This window comes from Pimephales promelas, chromosome 16, assembly GCF_988280905.1.
Source record: "Pimephales promelas chromosome 16, fPimPro1.hap1.1, whole genome shotgun sequence".
Lineage (NCBI taxonomy): Eukaryota > Metazoa > Chordata > Actinopteri > Cypriniformes > Leuciscidae > Pimephales > Pimephales promelas.
In genome coordinates this window covers 17,254,725-17,278,730 of record NC_142784.1, presented here as the reverse complement: position 1 = coordinate 17,278,730, position 24,006 = coordinate 17,254,725, and the positions used below count along the sequence as shown (strand labels likewise).

The window sequence follows — 24,006 nt, the reverse complement described above, 5'->3', positions numbered from 1 at the left end:
GAGTGGTGTTTGCCATCAGGTTTTTGAAGTGTGCCATACTGCACTGTGCCCTCAAATAGCCCATTTTGTTACTACTGTATGATATTTAGGTGCTGAGAAATGGCAGGTGCCCACAGTAGCCTTAGAGATGAGTTGAAATGCTGACATCTTGGGCAGAGGAAGAACAAGTATTGCTTATAAGAATTAGTTCTGTAGTCCTGACTCCTTGCTTCGTGGCATCTGCAAAATTAAGTGCTTGTGCCATCTTGTGGTGGTCAGGAGAAATGATCACTGGATTGCAAATGGCATGTTTAAAGTTATTATTTGGTTTTGTGTGCAGTTTAAATTAGTCAATGGAAGTTTTTTGGTCTTGTCTTGTTAATATCAAACAATATTGTTAATTTATCAGCAACATGTGTCGTCATATCGCCCAGTCCTTTTTAAACTACAGACCTAAATGTTTATAATGATCAAAAATGTATGTAAACTTCTTCAATGTATAAATTAGTCTAAAAAACATGATCCAAAAACCATGTGCTGTCCATTGGAATGGTTGCAGGGTCTGAAGGCATTAAGGCATTATAGACATGACTTTCTGCAATTCCTTTTGCCTTGCTCCGCATTGTGAGCCTCTGTTGACAATACACGCATGTCATCAAATAGATGAGGCGTTTATGCTCACTGCAGAGCCAAATGACATCCAGCACCCTCTGTCTGGACATCATCGGTTGAGCTTGACCTTCAGTATTTGGTTCCACCTCTGTTGATCCAATGGTTGGAGGGATAGTTATTATGGGTAGGGTTGGGGTCTAGTTGGAATTTCTAGCTCCACCCAAATTACATCCAGAGAGGGTGAGCTGGACTCACACTCCTTGGCTTACAGAAAGGTATTAAGCCTACATTTCAGATTTAAAGCAAATTAAACTCTTTCTAACTGTAATTTATGCACAACATTGCTCTTTTTATTTTATTCTAAAATGCAAACTACCCCCATGAGTAACTTTTATTTTTGACATTTACAGTAGGCTAAATGTGCAAAAGATTATGTTCAACTAACCCTCTGCTTGCACGCAAAAGATCACTTACAGTATACATTAGGCTCATCAGTGATGCCATTTATACTGCTGTAATATCACTGAATATCGGATGATTCATTCTTTTTGAGCTCAGCTTGAGCATTAGGTCAGTTTTTGACACCTGACTGAGTCATTACTCTGCTCTTGGTTATGACGTCACAGTTGCTACAGCAACATGTTCTCAATGGTATGTGTAAATGATGCATAAAAGTGAGATGCTAAACCGCCTTCTCATTCATGCAGCTGTATGAATCACTGATCACTGACCTTTACAATTTAAGAATTTCAAACACGGTTTAAAACACTGATCAAAATGACCCTAACATTCTGAGCCTTGATTTATTGACTTAATATGAATGCATTAGTTTACTTAGCCTATTTTAGCCAATTCATTTATTTAGCTTCATATTTATGCGATTTCTTTTATATGTAATTTAAAAACACATCTATTTACATGCAACATATATATATATATATATATATATATATCAATTATGTTATTATAATGAATGTTATATTGGGAATCGCTTAAGTTTATATTTATATAATGATCTCAGAAAATACATATGGTCAAAAGGTTTTAAAAAAAATAATAATATACGTCAATGCTTTTATAAAGCAATAACACATTAAATTGATCAAACGTGGCAGTAAAATCGTTTATATTGTCTAAAAAAACTATAAAAAAAGGTATTGCAGTTTCCATAAAATGATTGAGCGTCACAACTATTTTCAACATTGATAATAATAATATATGTTTCCTGATCAACAAATCAGCCTATTATAATGATTTCTGAAGGATCATGTGACACTGAAGACTACTGATGATGCTGAAAAGGTTTGCCATCACAGCAATAAATTACATTTTAAAATATATTAAAACAGAAAACAGTTATTTTAAATTGTAATCATATTTCACACAATATTACTGTTTTAACTGTATTTTGATCAAATAAATGCAGCTTTGGTGAACAAAAGAGACTTTAAAAAAAATCTTACGACCCCACAAACTTTTGAACAGAAATGTTCTTTCAAATGCATTGATGTTTAGGTGAATAATAAGTCTACCTGTGCTGTGTTCATAGATATCATGCCTTCAGGACTTCTTTGGTGAGGATGATATATTTATTGCCTGCGGCCCAGAGAAGTTCCGCTACCAGGATGACTTCCTTTTGGATGAGAGTGGTAAGTTAATGGATAATGTATCCCTCCCTTTTTAAAATGTGACTGTTTTCTTAAGACCAACAACAACTGTACCACTCACCACAGTTACTTTTGTGATTGTCAAAATAAGTAAGTAGCTTCAAATTCTGTTTTAGTGGTTAGCAATTAGGTTTAAATTTAAATAAGCTGTTTTGACTAATGCACATATTTTCCAACATTTTAATATTTGAAAGTCGAATTCATAACATTAGATAATAATCTTTTAATTAGCTGACTGTAGCCTTTGTTTCCTGCTGTCTCATTGTTGTTGTTTTGCATATATTTGAAAGCTTTACCATTAAAATCCCACTTCTTAAACAAAATAATATTTTAAGATAGGAATTTTTATTTAGCAGTACAATTTACTGACATTTGTAATTAATTATTATTATAACACAGTTACTATATTAAAAACTTTTAAAACTAAATTAATTGGCATTGATGTCGTCAATATAGAAACAGGCATCAGACTATGAGCTATTTCAAAATCCTATTGATATACATATTGATCTGGTCTGAGAGCAACCCAGCCTGTCAGATCTCCTCTGATCAGACCTCCAGGAGCCCGACAGAGGTTACGGTTGATTGATTGGCAGTGGCATCGGGTCGTCCACACAGATGAGACTCTCTTCGGTGTGTGTTACAGAGACAGGAGGATCTGAGTGTTGACTGAATTGAGATGTGTTTCTCTTTTGCTCCCTTTCTCAGAGTGCAGGGTGATGAAATCGCAGTCGTACGGCCGTATTTCTCCCATGCAGGGCCGCTGCTCTCCCCGCAGCGGTGGACGCTCGAGAAGGAGCAAGTCCCCTGGTTCCAGCTGCTCAGGTACGTCTCTTCAGAACAGACTGTTGTTTAATAGTCCCATCATGCTTATACAGTACACAAGCATTTAGCTGTAAACTGTAGGTTGAGTGTAGTAGGCTGACATTCATGAAATCTAAACTGGGTGCTTGTCAGTTTATTCATTGCTGTCTCAGAATTCAAAGTTGTACATTTTAAACATGGATGAGTGTGATTTATAGCCTTAATTATCTCCAAATCACTCTCAGCATTCTCAGAAGAGGCTTGAGGAGTGATGTCCCAAATTAGGCAACTAATTTGCCTGACACTCGTCATTTACTCATAGTCTCTCCATCTGATTGGCTGGAGCTCTGTAGAGTAACTGTAGAGTTTTGGTAATGTCAAAAAACTAACTTTTACAAAAGTGAATGATTAGAATTGAATTCCATCCTACACAGCCTAATGGAGGCTTAAAATACTGAACCAATTTGAACTCACTCAGCGTATAACTGGTTTTATTTGCACTGCTCAAGCAGACTCCAACACTAACAGCCAGAAAATATTCTATTCTATTCTATTCTATTCTATTCTATTCTATTCTATTCTATCTGCATTTTGTGTTGTAGTCTGTAGTCTGTCAAAAAAAAAATTATAATAATTTAATTTGCTCTGCTCAAGCAAACTCCAAAACCAGAACATTTCTTGAATAGAAAATAAAGATGCTAGTCTATTTTTATTTTTGTTTTATTTATATTTATATTTGTTATATTTTTTCTGTTCTATTCTGTTCTATTTTTAATTCTATATTATATTATATTATATTATATTATATTATATTATATTATATTATATTATATTATATTATATTATATTATATTATATTATATTCTCATTGGAGTTTAACTAGTTTATCTGTTGGCTATTTGATCTCCCAATCTGGATAACTGAATGTGCCCAAACTATTTTGAAACCAGCAAAGTAGATCGTCTTAACTGGTTTGGTCATGCTAGGAGACCTGATCTTAGACTAGTTTAAGACATTTTTTTTTCTGCAAGGTTCTGGATGCTTCTCTGTTTATGACACATTGCCACCCTTTTGCTGTGTTACATTATACGTGTGCAATATTGACACATTTCTGATCTTTGTGTGGGGGGAGACCGGGGAGTATTATAACACGGGGTTAGATAACACTGTCAGTTTGACAGGTCAGAAAAGAGCTGTGGTAATATCATCTTTATCATACACTACCATCTTCTTTTTGAGCTCACAGAAGAAATTGCATGTGACTGTTAGTAAATGTGTAGATTTTATGTTCGAAAAAATCGATTTTCAGGTAAGAAAGACAATCATTGAATTGTAGATACAATTATTTTCATGACCTGAAGTAGCTTTTTCTCTAGTTTAATTTGATGCTTTATCTATAACTTCTACATGCTAAAACATTTAGCTATGTTATGGCTGTTTGGGGCAGTTTATTAAAAATGTTACAACCAACCCATATGATAAATTCTGATGAGTAAATGTTCAAAGGTTTTTGTGCACATTCATAGAATTTATGGTTGATGCTTTCATCAAGTGTTTTTTTTATGCAATATCTCATAATTCACATAGAAATATATGGATCATGGAAACATAGCTAGTGACTGAACCCTTATTTGACAGGAAAACAGTACACTTACACCCACACCCACACAAACAAACGTGGCAATTGTTTTGCACTACATTTTAAAGTAAAAAAAAAAAAAGTTCTTTGTCAGTTTAAATTGTTCACGTTAGTTTTTCTTTGTTCTTCAATGATGTTTATGCAAAAAATTGCATAGTGTGGGTGTTATCTCAGCAAATTACCTCTCAGTACATCTATCCCCTGCAAGTGACAACTCACCCATAGTAACAACAGAACTCTTTGTATTTTTCACATTACCTTTGATTGTGTTGTACATATCCAAGTGAGTTATATTTGCAGTAGCCAAATGTGGCAAGCAACCATATATGAAATTTTGAGATATCTAGCACAAACAACCACTGAGGTACTGATGCTCAAACGTTTTACAACCATCTCCGGTTACATGCAATTAGACAGCCTATTTTTGTGCATTTGTCCATTAGTGTGTTTTCAGTTTAAAACAGGATTGTGTGTATGTGTTCCTAACTAAACAACAAATCCATGAAAAGTTGTCCTGAACATCCAAGTTTCATTATTTTTCCTGCAGGAGATCATGAGTCATCACTTCCTGTTGTTGATGTTCCAGGTAAACACCAGGCATTCATCCGCCACTTTGTAAGCAGTATAGAGACATGTCAAAAACAACAACAAAAACAGAACAATTATTGTGCTTCAGCTCGAGCCTGTTCTTCAAATATAGTATTCCGGCAAGGTACAAAATGAGCCCTTAGAATGGACTCGCACGCACGTTGTTTTGTAATGAGGCGGTACGAGTATGAGTATATCAACCTCATTCTCTGAAATAGTTCAAACAGTCTGAACATAACGTAGATGAGCATTTTAACTGGGTGGTCGGGCCAAATTGTTTACGAGAGATATTGCTAATGTTGTTTTGGGAGAACAGAGGTACCTTATCTCAAATATAACTCATCCACAATCTGGCAGAAGGTCTCAAGGAACAGAGATCTGCTATGCAGTCTGGACAAACAAACCTAGATTTATTGTTTTTTATTGATCTGAAAGCTCATTCAAACAGCACCAACCTTGGGGATAAGAGGAAAAAAGTTGCTAAATGATAAAAGGGATGTTTGGTGTGGTGTTGTGATGCTTAAATCAGTAAATGAAATGGAAGAAAATGAGATATTTTAATGGATATTTAAATTAGAAAATGTGTTGGCTGGCAATACATTGTTGGTGCCTTTTGTATTTATTTCAAGACAATAGAATAGTGAAAAGAATAGTGGACTAAGCAAAAACAATGAAGTGAATTAATGGATATTAAAATGCTGAACACTGTAAACATCAAGTTTGAATCTTGAAGTTTGATGCACTTTGATATGCTATAGGGTTAGTCATTCCCTTTTGGGCTAGTGTGGGAAGAAATGTACAATTTATCATTTTTTAATACGTTTTTATAGAAAATATATACTAAAATGATTTTGAACCCCAAGAACATTGCAGGTGCTTGTTTCATTTTGGCTTGATTTAGCTGTCTGAAAGATCTGTTTATTAGGAAACCCACAATTCATGTTAAGATTTGAGTATAAACATTTGCCATAAAATAAAAAATTCTCCACCAAAATCATAAGCCATCACTTATGTAGTAGTAGTTTAAGACTATGCTATGCTTAAATATATGGATTTTTTTACTGATTGTACTTTATTTAACATGTTTTTGTGCCTTTTTAAATTTAAAATCGACAATTTACATTAAATAAATGATATTTGCCAGCCATTTGACTTGGTGGAAGTCAAATGGCCAAGTTGAATATTTATTGTTATATACAACATATTTATATCATGAAATAAAATAGTATTCTATGTTAAATAAGAACAAAATATGGCGTGAGACAAGAACCTTATTTTATACATGTGAAATTGGCTGGATCATAACAATAATTATGTTTTATTGCATATAGATATAAACTATTGTTCAAAAGTTTGAGGTACGATTTATTTTTTTTTCAGAAAAGACATCTGTAATGATTTCTAAAATATTTATATTTCAAATAAATGGTGTTCTTTTAAACTTTGAACATTATAGAATTCTGTAAAAAAAAATATTATGGTTTCCACAAAAAATATTATGGAGCAAAACTATGTTAAACATTGATAATAATATGAATGTTTCTTGAGCACCAAATCAGTATATTAAAATGATTTCTAAAGGATCATGTGACACTGAAGACTGGAGTAATGATGCTGAAAGTTCAGCTTTAACATCACAGAAATACATAACATTTCAAAATATATTTAAAATAGAAAATATTATTTCACAATATTACTGTTTTTACTGCTTTTTTGATTAAATAAATGCAGCTTTGGTGAGCAAAAGAGACCTCTTTCCAAAACACTAAAAAACATTACCCACCACAAACTTTTAGTTTAAAATAGTTCATATAAAATAAAATTTTCCTCTAATCACCAACATCCACCCATCAGAAACTATATATGAAGTCTGATCTAGTTTGAAAGTGAAGTTCTCTGACTAATTTTCCCCACTCTAGCTGCATTTACTCACCCAAATTTGTTGTTCGGTAATCACACGCATAAATGAAGGCTGATCTGATAGTCCTTCAAATCTGTTTTACATTCCAAATATAACATTATGATGATGCAGTCTCACTCTCCACATGCTGAATTATGTCCGCCTGTGATAGTGTATCACAGATGGCGAGGGAGCACTATTAATATGCGGATCACAGTGACACAAACATAGAGTAACATTGATATTTGAGACTGAGATTGCTTTATTGGTTACTTGATGTGCTCTGGGAAGCTTTGAAAGGAATCACATTAGTGGCCGAACATCTGAATCATAGCATAATCAGGGCTTCAAACAGCTTAATTTGTATTCACACACTCCGTGGTGATACTTCAGATATCCACTCGAAACACCACGTCATCCACTCGGCTGCACTTACGCCGTTCGGAAACATCTCCACAGTGTTTTGCCATGAGATCTTTTCTGAGATCTTTATAGTCACCCACACAGACAGCAGTGCAACTACGATATGGCATGTTTATGAGATAAACTCCTCCCTCTGTGGCTGTTTATGACGTAAGGTGTGCGCAGCCAGCAGGAACACACTACATGCATCCTCTCCTCCTCTCACACACTCATTCATCCTCACAGTCACTATGAGCGCAGGAGGAATCGCAGTTTGCTCTGGCCGCCTGCCGCACTTTTTAGCAGGTAGGACACTGTGTTGTGCGGCAAATTCATAAAAATGATTTCTTTTGGAGAGATATTTTGGTTTTCATTTGTTTTTCTTGTTTTGAGGTGATGAAGAGGAATTGAAGTAGGCGATAATTTTTGTTTTGTTTGTCATTGTATCTAAATGAAGGGTTAATATTATGGCTGTGAGGCTTGTTTTCGTCTTAATTTCGAAGCAGCGCCTGACATGTGTATGCTTCTAATATTGAAGCAACTGTTTGTTGTAGTGTTGTAGAGATCAATACTTGGATTTCATATTGCAATTAAAATACCATACATGACTTGTTTTAAAATATTAAGCAATCTTGTGTAAGTTGTGTGAGATAGCTTGAAGTAGCCTTTACGCCTGTGTGTATATTTCAATCATTTTCTTATAGCACTCTTACCTTTACTGACTGGTTGCATTTTGCATTATGTGCCTATATTTATACAAGCCTGTTCAATATATTAAAACAAGTAAAGCACAGTGCAATGTGCAATTTGAGCTAAAAATAAATAAATAAAAACAACAATCAACACCTTTACTAGAAATATATCTATAAAAGGAAATATAAAATATAAAAGGAAATATAATATATGGAAAATGTATTGAATTATATTATGCAAATAAGAATACCAAAAAAAAATATATGCATTAATAAAACCATGGTGAATGTTGGTTATTTGGGGACTGAAAAGCCTTCTATAATTTTATGGAAGATATACTCACTGTTTTATATATATATATGTTATAAATATATATATATATATATATATATATATGGATAACAAAAGCAGTCACAAGTAGCACGGGTATATTTGTGGCAATAGCCAACAATACATTAAATGGGTACATGGGTTGATTTTTCTTTTATGCCAAAAAATCATTAGGATATTAAGTAGATCATGATCCATGAAGATATTTTGTAAATTTGCTACCTTAAATATATAAAACATTATTTTTTGTAAGTGAATGCAACACAATCGTAAACATAAATGAACAACTTTAAAGGCAATTTTTCTCAGTTTTTCGTATCTCGGCCAAATATTATCATCTCCTAACAAACCATACCTATTTATTCAGCTTTCAAATGATGTATAAATCTCAATTTCAAAATTGTGATGTGACTGGTTTTGTGGTCCAGTGTCACACACACATATATATATATATATATATATATATATATATATATATATATATATATATATATATATATACACGCATTGTAAGTGAATTGGAGACGCTAAATTGTCCATTTGTGTTATTATTTGTGTGCGAGTCCCGAGCCATGTAAAGGGGAGGTAGGGGAAAGACATGGCAACCTGAGAAAATCATCTTGCATATTATGGCGAGAGATGACCCATAGAATCACCAAAAGTCATATAAGACTGAAATAATTAATGCATCAATTAATGTTTTTTTTTTTATATATATATATTTCTTTGTGCAAAATATATTGTCATTTTGGGGTGAAATAGGACTAGGACACTCCTAATAAAATCTTTGACATTTACCAACTTGTTCCTCTGAATTTCAGCTAATGGAACAGCAGGAAGTCAGCTATCGACCCCACGGTCAGGCAAATCTCCCAGTCCATCTCCCACCAGTCCAGCCAGTCTGAGGAGACGAAGGGTGAGAACTGTCACTTTAAAGATATTTCGCATCTGCTGCATTTGCTGTAATGTGCTAAAAAAGACTTTTAATAAAATACCATTTATTTATATGATGTTGGTCTATGTGGAACTGCCTTGTTCATATGTGTAGTGTCTTTCACTGCATCAAGCAAAACCATCAAGCACTTTCATATTTCTGTTTGACTCTGATTATATTTCAGGTGCTTTAATTTGCCAACATAGTACTGAATCAAACTCAATTGCAACTGAACACATCTATATTAAATTATTCCACGTTCACTCAAAATGTTTCCTAGCAACAGCAGACCAGACTCTTGACCTGGCTGTGTGCCTGCTCCATTTCCACTCTTTCTGTGATTGACCTAATTTACAACAACATTTTGACAACATTACCCTGTTCTAATAACTGATGATGTTCTGTTATATGTATTTGTTTGCATTCTGTTGATTAAACAAGTGAAATTGCACTTTTAATGTGCTGTTAGCATTGTAAATATACTGTGTGTGTATATATATATATATATATATATATATATATATATATATATTCTCTAATGAGTCTGATGAGTCTCGATTTCTGTTGAGACATTCAGATGGTAGAGTCAGAATTTGGCATAAACAGAATGAGAACATGGATCCATCATGCCTTGTTACCACTGTGCAGGCTGGTGGAGGTGGTGTAATGGTGTGGGGGATGTTTTCTTGGCACACTTTAGGCCCCTTAGTGCGAATTGGGCATTGTTTAAATGCCACGGCCTACCTGAGCTTAGTTTCTGACCATGTCCATCCCTTTATGGCCACCATGTACCCATCCTCTGATGGCTACTTCCAGCAGGATAATCCACCATGTCACAAAGCTCGAATCATTTCAAATTGGTGTCTTGAACATGACAATGAGTTCACTGTACTAAAATGGCCCCACAGTCACCAGATCTCAACCCAATAGAGCATCTTTGGGATGTGGTGGAACAGGAGCTTCGTGCCCTGGATGTGCATCCCACAAATCTCCATCAACTGCAAGATGCTATCCTATCAATATGGGCCAACATTTCTAAAGAATGCTTTCAGCACCTTGTTGAATCAATGCCACGTAGAATTAAGGCAGTTCTGAAGGTGAAAGGGGGTCAAACACAGTATTAGTATGGTGTTCCTAATAATCCTTTAGGTCCAAAATACATTGTAAAATGACTGCCTCTCTCTGGTAGGGCTCTCAGCACAGTGGCTCCTCTCTCTCTCTGGCCTCTACCAAGGTGTGCAGCTCCATGGATGAAGGCGATGGGCCGGGCAGTGAAGGTGAGGAACCTGGGAAACTTTGACAAAAGTCTGTAATTATTGTTTTATCATCTTCATCAGAATGTTACATCCCACATCTTTTTACCCTTCTAGCTGAGTTGATGGAGGATTGTCCTCAGGTTCCTGCTTCCATAGCCGAGAGGTACAAAGTGGGACGAATGATTGGCGACGGGAACTTCGCCGTGGTCCGAGAGTGTATGGAGAGATCCACAGGCCGAGACTACGCTCTGAAGATCATTAACAAGAGCAAATGCAGGGGAAAAGTGAGACTTTAATATCTCTGAATCCTGTTCAGTCAAATGCATAAATATGTGTGTGCACTTTGCACTTAAGAATGCAAGATCACTATATCACATTGCATGGCTTCTCTGTGGCTCGCAGGAACACATGATCCAGAACGAGGTGTCTATTCTTCGGAGAGTTAAGCATCCGAACATTGTTCTGCTGATTGAAGAAATGGACACATACAGTGAGCTCTACCTGGTCATGGAGCTGGTCAAGGTGATACATGACATTCACATTATAAAAGTCAAAGCTCCAGACTATGAGCAATTTTTTTTTTCTCCTGTCGGTGCGAACAAATTTTGTTAGATGTCGCACAGGCGTGACCACCACATTGTCCAACTGATAAGAGCTGCCATTTTTGTTGCATATGATATTAGAAACACCAAACAATGTAAATGTAATGAAAGTGGAACGAAACCGAGCTACTTGTTTGCTTAGATCACACGACACGGTCACACGACACTGTTATTACACAGAACTGGGAGATGCATTGTGAAAGTATTTGAATTCACAGCAGAATTTATAACATCTCTGCAAGATCTAGTGAGAAGCATTCAAACTCTGCGCAAAATTCTCTGTTATAAACCATATCAGATCAAACAGTGCTGATGTGAAAACCAGGAGAAACATTGTGCCATGAACGAAGTTATAGAAGGCTTTTCAGTCCACAAATCACCAACATTCACCATGGATTTAATGCAGTAACACTAACTGTAATCATGGTATTGTGACCGACATAGTCAAATGTATTTACATTGTTCATTTCAGGGTTTATACAACCTTTCAAGAGTGAAATTCGTGCACTTTTCAAGTACTTTTCAAGTATTTAGATTTAAGGTGTGACTGTACATTTTCAGCTTGTGCTCCTAAAATGTTCAGTAAGGGGCTACAGTTCTCCTAGTTAAAAAATAAAAGTCTGGAGTCCTGTTAGTTTTCGCCTAAGTTAAAATGTTTTATTTAATAGTAACTTTTATTAAGCAAGGCCAAGGATGCATTAAACCAATCAAATGTAACAGTAGATAAAAGTATAATGTTAAAAAAAATTATATTTCAAATAAATGCTTCTCTTTCAAATGCTTTGTTGTTCATCAAATAATCATAGATAAAAATACATAAAAATATTATGCAGCAAATGATTTAACATTGATAAGAAATTATGTGTGAGCACCAAATAATATTAAAAATATTCAGCTTTGCCATCAAAGGAATAAATATATTTTTTTAAATATATCACAATAGAAAATGTATATTTTAAATTTTAATTATACTTTATAATATTAAAGTTTTTACTATATTTTGATCAAATAAATGGAAAATGCAACCTTGGACAGCATAAGAGACATCTTTATATATATATATATATATAACAAAGTTTATATTCTATTTTTATTTTTTGTTTGACTTCTTAGAATATAAAACTGACTACTTTTCAGTAAAGTTTTGTAGGATGCATTAAATTTGACTGCTCAGATATTGTTCCTGTATAATCTGTGAAGTTGTGTGTGCCTGAACAGGGTGGCGACCTCTTTGATGCCATCACCTCCTCCAACAAATACACAGAGCGGGACGCCAGCGGGATGCTGTATAACCTGTCCAGCGCTATCAAATATCTGCACTGCCTTAACATTGTTCACCGTGACATCAAACCTGAGAATCTCCTGGTGGGTGTTAATGTATTGACCAGAGAATATTGTCACTATAAATGACAGGATCTCAGTGTTACTTTCACAAATGCACTTTGGAATAAATGTCAGAACTTAAATGTTTTTCCCCCTCCTCTCTAGTACAGAAACCTTAAATAACCCTTCTTACTCAAGCTTTAAAACAAGATCAACTGAATACTGAGACTATTTTACCCGTCTTATCAGACACAACACTGTGTTGAAACTCATGTACAAAGGCTATTGTGCCTATCACATATACACAAGTTGTGACCAATAAGGTTAATGCATGCTCTGAATTGACTCCGCAGAGATTCACTTTTTTTAACCAGTTCTACACCATCAAACTGTTCAGACAAACAAATCAGACAAAGCATTTGAGCTTCCCCTTTCAACAGGTGCTAAAATATAAAATTGTATTTATTTGATTTATAATGCATTATATTTTAATGAAGCAAATTATATTATTTAAAGCTACAGTCCGTAACTGTTTTGAGTAAAAAATTATCCAAAATAAATTTTTGAGCAAGTACATAACCAGCCAGTGTTCAAAACTATCTGGTTCCCGTAGCTCGATTCAAAGCGGTAAACTTGTAGTAATGTTTCTAATTCCAGTGGTACTGGTGGATAATTAAACTTATTAATGGCAGTATTGACAGCCGCACATTATCCTCAAAATATTGGATTCATCCGCGCTGTGCCGTGTCGAAGTACAACCCACGTAAAGTTGATAATTCCATGAATTACTGCAATTGCAGATTTCAAACAGAGATGGCGACTAAGAGGAAAAACTACACACTGCAGCTTTAATTGTATTATATATTTTATTTACTTTCATTTAAAATTATATTTCATATTTTAATTATAATTGTATTTTTAAAAAAGAACCTAAATATCAAGTAGGTTGATGTAGATTTGTTTATGTTTATATGTCCTTCAGGTCTATGAGCACCAAGATGGGAGCAAATCTCTGAAACTGGGGGATTTTGGCTTGGCAACAGTTGTGGACGGTCCACTTTACACTATATGTGGCACCCCGACCTATGTAGCTCCAGAGATTGTCGCAGAGACTGGGTCAGTCACGTCTTCATTAGCATTGGGAGTGTTATTCAAATATGGTCAGTATGAAAGTCATATTGTGTTTTTCTCTCCATGTTACAGGTATGGCTTGAAGGTAGATATCTGGGCGGCAGGAGTCATAACATACATTCTGCTTTGTGGCTTCCCTCCTTTCCGCGAGTAAGTACAGCATCATTGTAAGTTAAAGTCAGCATTAAACAGAAGTTGTGATAGACTTGCGGCGGGAATAGACTAGGGCGGGACTTGATTGGATTGTTGTGGCTTGCTATAGGTCGATCTCATCTGAGTGACAGGTTGTCCCGCCCTTACGCCAATAAACGCGTAATCAGAGGAGAAGCAATGCAAATGGGAGGGGAAGTTCATAAAAGTTTGAGACTGATTTGCACATTTAAACCATTTATAATTAATGCTGCAATATTTCATAAAAAAAATAACAATTGTCTATTTTCGTTTCTTGGTGACTTTTAAGCATAGGTTCAATTTAGAGAATTTTTCAGCTCAAATTTTATACAAGTAGAACGCAGTTTAATTGTCCAATTTTGTGAGTTTTTTGACTAAAGTAAGGCTGTGTAAACAGTATCAGAGACAATTATAAGAATATTAAGAATATTAATTATTTTGACTATTATTCAAAATAATAATAAGACTCTAATACAATAATTAAGCTGTCAAGACTTAAAAAATCTGTGAGCTTTACAAAATATTGATTTGATATTTGTATACCTAAATGCACCTTTATTCCGATATTTATTTAATTATCCCCTTGCCCCTTTTCTTTTCCATTTTTACATATATATATATATTTTTTTTCTTTTTTTGTATTGTATGCATAATGTTTAATACATGTATTTGTACAAAATATATTTTGCTTGAATAAAAAAAAAGTTAAATTGTGATGTCTTACTCCCTCTAGTGGTCGTTTTCTATCATTCTATTTTGACATGCACATATGCAAGAATAGATAGTTTGAGATGTGCCTTCAGTTCTTATTGTAACAGCACAATAAATATTTATGAATATTCATAAACTATTTGCATATCTGTCCAGGAGCACAGATAATCAGGAGGCTCTTTTTGAGCACATTCTGATGGGACAGCTGGATTTTCCTCTTCCATACTGGGACAATGTATCTGACTCTGCAAAGGTTGGTGTAACAAAACAGTTTGAAAGTTCTGGAAAAAAAGATTGACCTCACTATCTCTCTTTCTTACTTGCTTTTTCTACAGACACTTATCACCTGCATGCTACAGGTGGACGTTGACCAGAGATACACAGCTCTACAGGTGTTAGACCATCCCTGGGTTAATGTAAGACTTTTTTTTTTTAAATTACAGATTTATGGATATGTACTATTGGAAGGTAAATGATATATGGAGGTATTTTCCTATTCTTTCTCAGGATGACAGAATGTGTGAGAATCAGCACCAGTTGTCTGTGGCCGGCAAGATTAAGAAACATTTCAACACGGGGCCCAAAGCCAACAGCACCACTGCAGGAGTCACTGTCATAGCAGTAAGAATCATCTATATACTGTAGCTATTATGTTTAAATGTTTATATTCTTTATGACAGTTTATATCATCCACTTGAATTAAAGCCAATATTCTCAAATCAATCATTGGTGCACAGATGATCACTTTATAGGCAGCCATTATATTTTAGTGGACTATTATTGGCATGGCAGGGTTAGTTCACCCAAAAATTTATATTATCACATAATTTATTCACTCTCAAGCCATCCTATGTGTATATGAGTTGCTTCTATCAGCCAAATACAATCATATCCTGGACTCTTACAAGCTTTATAGTGGGAGTGAGTAGATTCAAGGGGGAGTTTTTGAAGCACAATTTAAAGTGCATCCATCCATCATAAAAGTAATGCATATGGCTCCAGAGGCTTAATAAATGCCTTCTGAAGCAAAGCGATACGTTTTTGTAAGACAATATCCATTTTTATAACTTTATAAACTATAATCACTGGCTTTCGGCAACAGTCGTACGCGAGTTGAGTTTCGACGGAAGAGTGACCTCTGGCCGGAAAGAAGAAACTCATATACACCTGATGGCTTGAGAGTGAGTAAATTATGGGATAATTTTCAACAATCCCTTTAAAGGATTGTATTTTTCTCTTGTTCAGGTATGTGAGCTTTTCTGCAAGAGATGTGAAAAATCAACTTATGCAATTAGCATTGTTTTGAGATTCAACAGCCTTTGTCTTTTGGAACATTATTCTTAAATATAGTTTGAGGTTTTAAAGTGTTCTGGAGGTTGTGCTCTTATCTTATAACTCATCCATCAGCCGTTCTTCTCTCATTCCTCTTCTCTCCTGGCAGACTTCATCCTTCTGCTTTCTTATGGCTGTGACATCTCCTCCTCTGACTCTGCTTTCTGCTTATATAACGACTGTCAGCACTGTTGTCAGGGACTGGATCAAATTAGCCCAAATAGTTTTTTTCTTTTCTTTTCGGACAATTGCATAAAATGACTAAATCCTTATGTAAATTTAAAGGTAAAAATGTAAAGGTCTAAGATATAAACACTAATAATATGCTTACCACAGTGAACCAGGGTAAGACAACACGTTTTAGAAGAAGGATTGAATTAATGACTCATTATTTAAATTTTGTTAATTTTGAACAAACAAAAAAGTTTAAACAAAACTGATATTCTGATCGCCACAAATGACAGCAATTGCACATTTCGAACAGAGATGGCGACAAAGAGAATAAATGCCGGACTGCAGCTTTAATATATTTTAAAATGCAATTCATTCCTGTGATGTCAAAGCTGTATTTTCAGCATCATTACTCCAGTCTTTAGTGTCACATGATCCTTCAGAAATCATCCTAGTATACTGATTTGGTGCTTAAGAAATATTTCTTATTGCTGTTTAAAATACGTGTGCTGCTTAAAGGAGAACTCTGGCGCAAAATGAACCTTTGGTCTAATAAAATATCGGTAAAAAGTCAACCGTTCTCTGAGATTTGTTTTCATGATAATCAATTTCTCTTTACTTATGCCCCCATATACTAGCGTATACGCTAAACCGTTTTTAGAGATAAAACTCTTCATTTTCATTTGATTATCATGAAAACAAATTTCAGAGCCAGGTCGACTACTGTAGGTACCAATGTGTAATTAGACCAAAGGTTCATTTGCGCTGCATGGAGTTCTCCTTTAATATTGTTGTTTCTTACTGACCCCAAATATATATGAACATTTAGCATACTTTGCTAGCACATTGCTTTGCATGTTTACCGTTTCATTAGCTTCACATACAGTTGTTTTTATTTCCCAAACTGAGTGTTTGTATAGAAGTGGTGAAACATTCTCAACACTTGGTTTGCTCACTGCTACTGTTTTGTAAAACTCTAAACATCACACCATTATTGAACAGCACTTCATGGCTCAAAGCTTGTGCTGTTTTACACGGTGACATACAAATCTAATCTATTGAGTTCCACTCATTTCTCCCTGCTCAGCCGGACGAGGGGTTTTCCATCAAGCGTTCAGGGTCTTTGGACTGCTACCCGAACCCAGGGATGTATTGGATAAGGTACGCCCACAGAGCGGCTCAAACCATCAGTGTTTCCATGGCAACGTGCTGGCAGTCTCCATAGTCCATATAGTGGGGATGCCATTCATGCTTCTCAGCTCATGCTTTCTGGTGGTGCTGTGCTGAATTGTGTTTGTCAGTGCTTCACTTTTCCCTTTCTTTGCTCTATGTTACTGGTCTAAGAAGCTTGTACAGTTGAAGTGTACACTTATTTATGCATGACACTGCTGGTTATGGGTTAAACACTAGTTTGAATGTGCGGTCCTGTGCTGGATATAGAACACACTGAAAGTACACAAGCATGTGTTGGTGGAAAGTAAAATCCACAATGAAAAAAAAAACTCATTTTGATTAGTTAAAAAAAGTTCAAAGATAAACCTTAAAAAAAAAACCTTCATGATACAGATTTAATGTTTGTGTAAATTGTCAATAAAAACAATTTATTGCCATACTTGTTGAATTAAATTTAATGTTACAATTTTACAAAAGAAAGATTTACAGATAATAAAAAATGATAATATATAATAACAATAACATATATACAATATAGTAGTCACCACAGTTAATCAAAATTGTCCTAAGATAAGAATCAGTGTACATATATATATATATATATATATATATATATATATATATATATATATATATATATATATATATATATATATATAAAGGTTTGGGAAGAAGAAATAATACTTATATCCAGCAAAGATGCATTACATTGACCAAAAAGGACAGTACAGATTGTTACAGAAAAATTATATTTCAGTATCCTGCCATGAAACTCAAGAGTATTTAACATTAGGAATAATAAATGTTCCTTAAGCAGCAAATCATCATATTATAATTTCTGAAGCATCATGTGACACTGAAGAATGGAGTAATGATGCTGAAAATTCAGCTTTACCATCACAGGAATAAATTATGTTTTAAAATACATAAAAATAGTTATTTTAATATTCCACAATATTACTGTTTTAGGCTACTGTATGTTTGATCAAATAAATGTAGCAATGGTGAGCATAAGAGACTACTACTACTAAAAAAAAATCAGATCAACCCCAACATTATTTATGGTAATGTATGTGTATGTAGTCTATATATATATATATATATATATATATATATATATATATATATATATATGAAGAGTTCAGATGCAAAAGCCTCTAAGTGCCATTTGAAATTTTCTTCTAGAATGATAATTTTTATCAAGCTTGTAAATTTAAGTTCAGTGATTTCACTTAAATGGCAATGATAATTACCTATTAATTGTTATTTAAGTGAAATTACTGAATTTAAATATACAAGTTTGATAAAAATCATCATTAAAGAAGAAAATTTCAAATGGCATTTAGAGGCTTTTGCATCTGAACTCTTCATAGCTAAACAAATAATTCTAGGGAAAAAAAATGCTGGAAAGAAAATGAGCCTTTTTATTAATCAGATAAAGAGTACACTATGCTTGGTGCACTATATCTAAATAGTTCACCACCATATTTGCTTGTTTTTACACTTTAACCACAGTTCAGTGTTAATTCAAAGACTTTGATTTAAGTCGTCTTTCGTAGTCACTGTTTAATTATAATCCACACAACCAAGTGTCGTGTCCACACCTGTTTATCTCTGCACTATCCGAACTCTCCCCCCGTTGATTCCTGAGCAGTTAATAACACTCCCATGCTCTCGTGTTCCCCAGACCACCCCTCTTGATAAGGAAAGGCAGGTTTTCAGACGAAGACGCCACCAGGATGTGAAAGCCACCCAGAGCACCTTCCCCTGCACCCCCGGGACCGGCCCGACCTTCTCGCCGGCAGACTTCACCTCAGAGTCCGAGGACATTTCCCCCAGCTCGGCTGAGACCGTCCGCTCTCCCACATCACCGTTTTAAGCACACACCCAGTCTGGGCAGAAATGGATGGAAAATGACCTTTAAGTAAAAGGTAAATTGACTAGTAAAAGTGTGAATAGCAAAGGATGACAGTTTTTGAAATCGAACGTTTTGCTACGTGGAACCGATGTGATTAACTAGGAGAGGATGGGAGAAGGAAGCAGCACACCTGAATAGGTGTAAAAATAATCTTTTACTTTTAGCATCGGTTTTTCATCGGAAAGGAGAAGTCCTTGTCAGAGTTTTCGCTTCATCGTAACTACATGTCTGGTGCTACATGAGGTTTTGTTTGTAGACCATGGCTGCATCTGAAATTACATTCTCTACTAATATAGTAGGCGAAAAACAGCATGTCACAAGAGTAGTATGTCTGAATTCAAAGTACTATAGGCTAAAAAAAAGTACCCTGATGACCTCCTACTTCCGGCGAGATTCCGAAGTGTGCATATGATGGACAGCTTACTATCCCATGAGGCCACGGGAGAGGTTTTGTAAATTGCAGTGAAGCGACGTAACTGACGCATGGTTGGTCACATGATAAAAAATAGTATTACATTCATACTACACTAATTCTATATAGAATGTACTTCTTTAGCAGGTGCATAAGTACCTACTCAAGAGAGTATGCGATTTTGGACGCAGCCCCTCTTGTCACAACAGCACGTTCCCATCCTAGGGCGTCACGTAGTGACACTTTTGACAATGCGTATACATCCAACGCACATTGCACCCTTTAGCGTCAATATGAGACGCAGATATATATAGGCCAGAAGACACCTCATAGTGGTCTAACCCTAACCCTACCCAAGACCTAAACCTACCCATAATCGAAGCGTGTTATATTGACGCTAAAGGGTGCCATGTGCGTTGGATGTATACGCATTGTCATAAGTGTCACTATGTGACGCCATAGGATGAGATTGAGTTGGTCACAATCTGCCTTCGTATCTTGCCTAGTACAGTAAACCACCTCTCTTGTGCATCCTCTAGTGTTGGATAGGGAGTAATGCAGCCAAACCTACCACTCGGTTTCAAGTGAACACACATACACACACACACACACACACACACACACGCCATCTGTTTGATCCCTAAAAAGTCTCCGATGTCTTAGCATTTCCTCTTTCAGTGCAAAAATCTTGTATGTGGGCTTTTAACTTTTGTATTAACTTTTTATATTTTCAATATTTAAGGTTTATACATTTTATTTTAACTTTATAACTATTTATTTCAGCATTTTTGAGAAACATATTGGTTTCTGTCTGTCAGTTAGACTATAGAATGTTCTTTATAAAATGTGTAAAATGCCTGAATAGTTGAAGATTTATTGATGTATGTGGCTGTAGAAATGCTTGTTTGAACTTAAAATAATCGGTGCTGGTTTACAATGTATGACGTTGAATGACTAGAACGTAGATGCCTCATTAGCGACTTAAAGGGATAGTTCACTTTGATATAATTTTTTGATATTTTTTAGCTTACCTCAAGGGCATCCAAGATGTAGGTGTCTTTGTTTCCGCAGTATTTTCAATTTTGATATTTTTAGGTCAAACCATTCCTTGTCTGTCACTTATATAATGGAGGTATATGGGGACCACCACAAAGAGCATGCACAGAGAAGTTCAAATGAAACATGATTTAATGACTCGTAAATGTAAGTACACATTGATGGCCTAAGACACAAAACGAGCGGTTTGTGTGAGATTTGTTGCGGTTTGTGTACTTCTCTGTGCATGCTCTTTGAGGTGGACCCCATAGACCTCCATTATATGACTGACAGACAAGAACGGTTTGACCTAAAAATATCAAAATTGAAAATACTGTGGAAACAAAGACACCTACATCTTGGATGCCCTTGAGGTGAGCTAAAACATATCAAAAATTAATTTCAAAGTGAACTATCCCTTTAGTTCACTTGTGAACTAACCGTCCCCCAGATTGGAACAGTCAAAGCTGACTGAGCCTCTGCAACCGTAGTTAGACGCATGAATCTGTATATCTGCAATACACTTTAACAGATGAATTTGCTAAACTAACACAATACAAAAAGACAAAGTTGTCAGCTAACTATACATTAAAAAGTTGGCATAGTAAAAGTAAACCTTAAAAAGTACCATAGTAAAAAGATGTAATGTTTAGTTAATACATATTAATACACAAACCAACACATTCTCACCTGTGAAAGTTTATCCCATTTCTTCGGGTGTTTAAATCTCAGTGGTTTCAATACCTGAAACTGCAATGTTGTGGCATCATTGATTCTTACTGTGAGTGACGACATGCTGACTGTTCCAAGATGACGGGCGCACACATGTGTCTGTAGCGGTTGAATGTGGCATCTACGCATATATATATATATGAGCCCAACTGCTGCTGCTAAATTAATATCTTCGTCAGTAAATTCGGTTCTGTCAACACTCTCCATGAAGATAAATAGATTGATAGATTGTAAAGCTACTTCGTGGAATTTGTGTTCAGAGTGCACACCGGTTGACAAGAGAACAGTTTAATTGATTAATTTAAAAATTGTAATGTAATGGGAAACAAAAACGTTCTAAATGTACGCTAGCGATTTTAACTAGTGATTTTAATGGTTGGACTAAGATTGTACATATTTGTCTTTTTTATGTAATATCATAGTCAAAATAACTTTTTGTGTGTGTGTGTGTGTGTGTGTGTGTTCAGAAGTGAACTGACTAGCAAAAGGTCAATTTTAATTTGAATGTATCGTTCGTTGTTTTTGAAATACGACCACTGATTGATCAGAAGCATTTTGTGTGGTGGAGACAAGAAAAAACAGTACATCATTATTCACTTTTTACCTTAAGATTGTAAAACAATTTAAAAAGCGGATGGATATCTTAATGAAGGTGATAACTAAGTTCATTTTTAAAAGCAGTTTATTCATAACTGTTTAAATTCCAACACATGGACCCATTTTATATTAGGACCCAAGTGTATTAAACCACTAGACATACTAACATTTAGGCTAGTCATTTGATACAATGCACTTATTGTTTACAAGCATGTGTTTTTACATTGTACCATTATAAAATACCTGCATGTCATTTCTGTAATGAGAACTACTGTACAATAACACTGTTTATCCTACCCCTAATTCTACTCTTAAACTTAACAAAACTTGTCTTTTACCTTACCAGTCTCCCATCTCAAAATCAGCAAACGTGTTTGTCAATACAACATGATCACAATAAGTACTTTAATAATTGTGCAGTATATACAGTAACAATATTATTGTGTTGTAAATACTGTAAATAGAGGTTAAAGATGCCTAATATAAAGTGGGACCCAACATAGTAGTTGGCTACACACAGACAGACACACTCAAACACATACAGTTCACTAATAAATTGATCTTCTGGGCTCAAAATGTCGTATATGTTTGCACATTCACTGTAAAGGACAGTGTGTCAGTCTTGCATGTGTTCTGAGTATGAGTGATAATCATTTTAATATCCATTACTGTACCATCAGTAGCCCTACATGTTGACCCCATCCACAAGCAACTAGTCTCAGTGAAGACCAGTCTTGGTTTTGTTTGTTGCTTCTCGATATTTAACATTGTTAAACTGCTTATTGAAGCCTCCAGCATGTAAAGGCTTCCGGTGACGCCGTGAAGGGGTAAATGAAAAGCACAAAGTCCAAATGAGTAGTTCTTTAAGGTATAGCATGTATTTGCTTTTTAATTAAAATGTATCTTCTGTACTTGCTTGTCAAAATTAGACTAGAAAACAATCCGTGATCGACCTATTTTTGAATAGGTTGTAGATCAAGTCATTATAATAAAGGAAATAATCTAGCTCATATGCAAAATTCAGTGCACAAGCATTGATTACACATTGTATATTTGTATAGATGTACACCCATCGCTTGTCCATTGTCTGTCCCATCAAATGTTATTTAGGCTTGACTTCCTGGAAGAAGAGTCTTTGCTTCCAAGTAGCATTGAACAGTGGTGCATTCAGCAACAAGCCAAACCTGTGAATAAATGATTCCTCAAGCAGAAACCTGTTTCTTTGTCTGTTTTTGTTTACTGAAATTGAGCATGTATTTTCACTGTTATGTATTCTGCAATCACAACTAAGCAGATTAGGGCTGTGGTAGGACATTTTTTTAGAGACTTTTTTTATATCGGTTGAAACTTTCTTCTCACCCTGATACAATCAATAATAAAAGTCGTTTAAATATAAAAAAAAAAAATACATATAGTATTTTCTATGGAAGTCTCAGGAGCAAAAAAATGTTTGTCATGTTGGTCTAATGATGTCCTACCTATGGAAGCTTGTTTCCGCCACTGAATATATAAATAAAATAAATAATTGTGACTTTTTATCTCACAATACTGACTTTTTTTCTCACAATTCTATATCTCGCAATTTTGACTTTATTTCTCAGAATTGCGAGATAAAAAGTCAGAATTGCGTGATATAAAGTCGCAATTGCGAGTTATAAAGTCAGAATTATGAGATATAAAGTCAGAAATGCATGATATTAAGTCTGAATTATGAGATATAAAGTAAGAATTGTGAGATATAAAGTCAGAATTGTGAGTTATAAAGTTAAAATTGCGAGATATAAAGTCAGAATTGTGAGATATAAAGTCAGAATTCCAAGATAAAGTCAGAATTGCGTGATATAATGTCAGAATTTCGAGATAAAAAGTCAGAATTGTGTGATATAAATTCGCA

At 34.9% G+C, this 24,006-nt stretch overlaps 1 protein-coding gene across 3 annotated transcripts in view; it reads left to right on the top strand.

The window, feature by feature from the left end:
- dclk1b (doublecortin like kinase 1b) overlaps window positions 1–23,325 on the top strand; it is a 40,182-nt gene extending 16,857 nt beyond the window's left edge. Inside the window, exons 4-17 of one of the 3 annotated variants that reach the window (XM_039670432.2) lie at window positions 2,141–2,240; window positions 2,967–3,083; window positions 9,436–9,530; window positions 10,738–10,825; window positions 10,919–11,088; window positions 11,207–11,326; window positions 12,625–12,771; window positions 13,712–13,845; window positions 13,933–14,010; window positions 14,899–14,995; window positions 15,078–15,158; window positions 15,250–15,363; window positions 17,333–17,406; window positions 19,106–19,271. In XM_039670432.2, coding sequence (XP_039526366.1) covers window positions 2,141–2,240; window positions 2,967–3,083; window positions 9,436–9,530; window positions 10,738–10,825; window positions 10,919–11,088; window positions 11,207–11,326; window positions 12,625–12,771; window positions 13,712–13,845; window positions 13,933–14,010; window positions 14,899–14,995; window positions 15,078–15,158; window positions 15,250–15,363; window positions 17,333–17,406; window positions 19,106–19,163 — 1,473 coding nt within the window. In that variant the 3' untranslated portion in view covers window positions 19,164–19,271. Of the gene's footprint in view, window positions 1–2,140; window positions 2,241–2,966; window positions 3,084–7,788; window positions 7,898–9,435; window positions 9,531–10,737; window positions 10,826–10,918; window positions 11,089–11,206; window positions 11,327–12,624; window positions 12,772–13,711; window positions 13,846–13,932; window positions 14,011–14,898; window positions 14,996–15,077; window positions 15,159–15,249; window positions 15,364–17,332; window positions 17,407–19,105 lie in introns of those variants that run through there. The other 2 variants (XM_039670431.2, XM_039670433.2) reach the window with 2 other exon arrangements.
- Window positions 23,326–24,006: the final 681 nt, after the last annotated feature.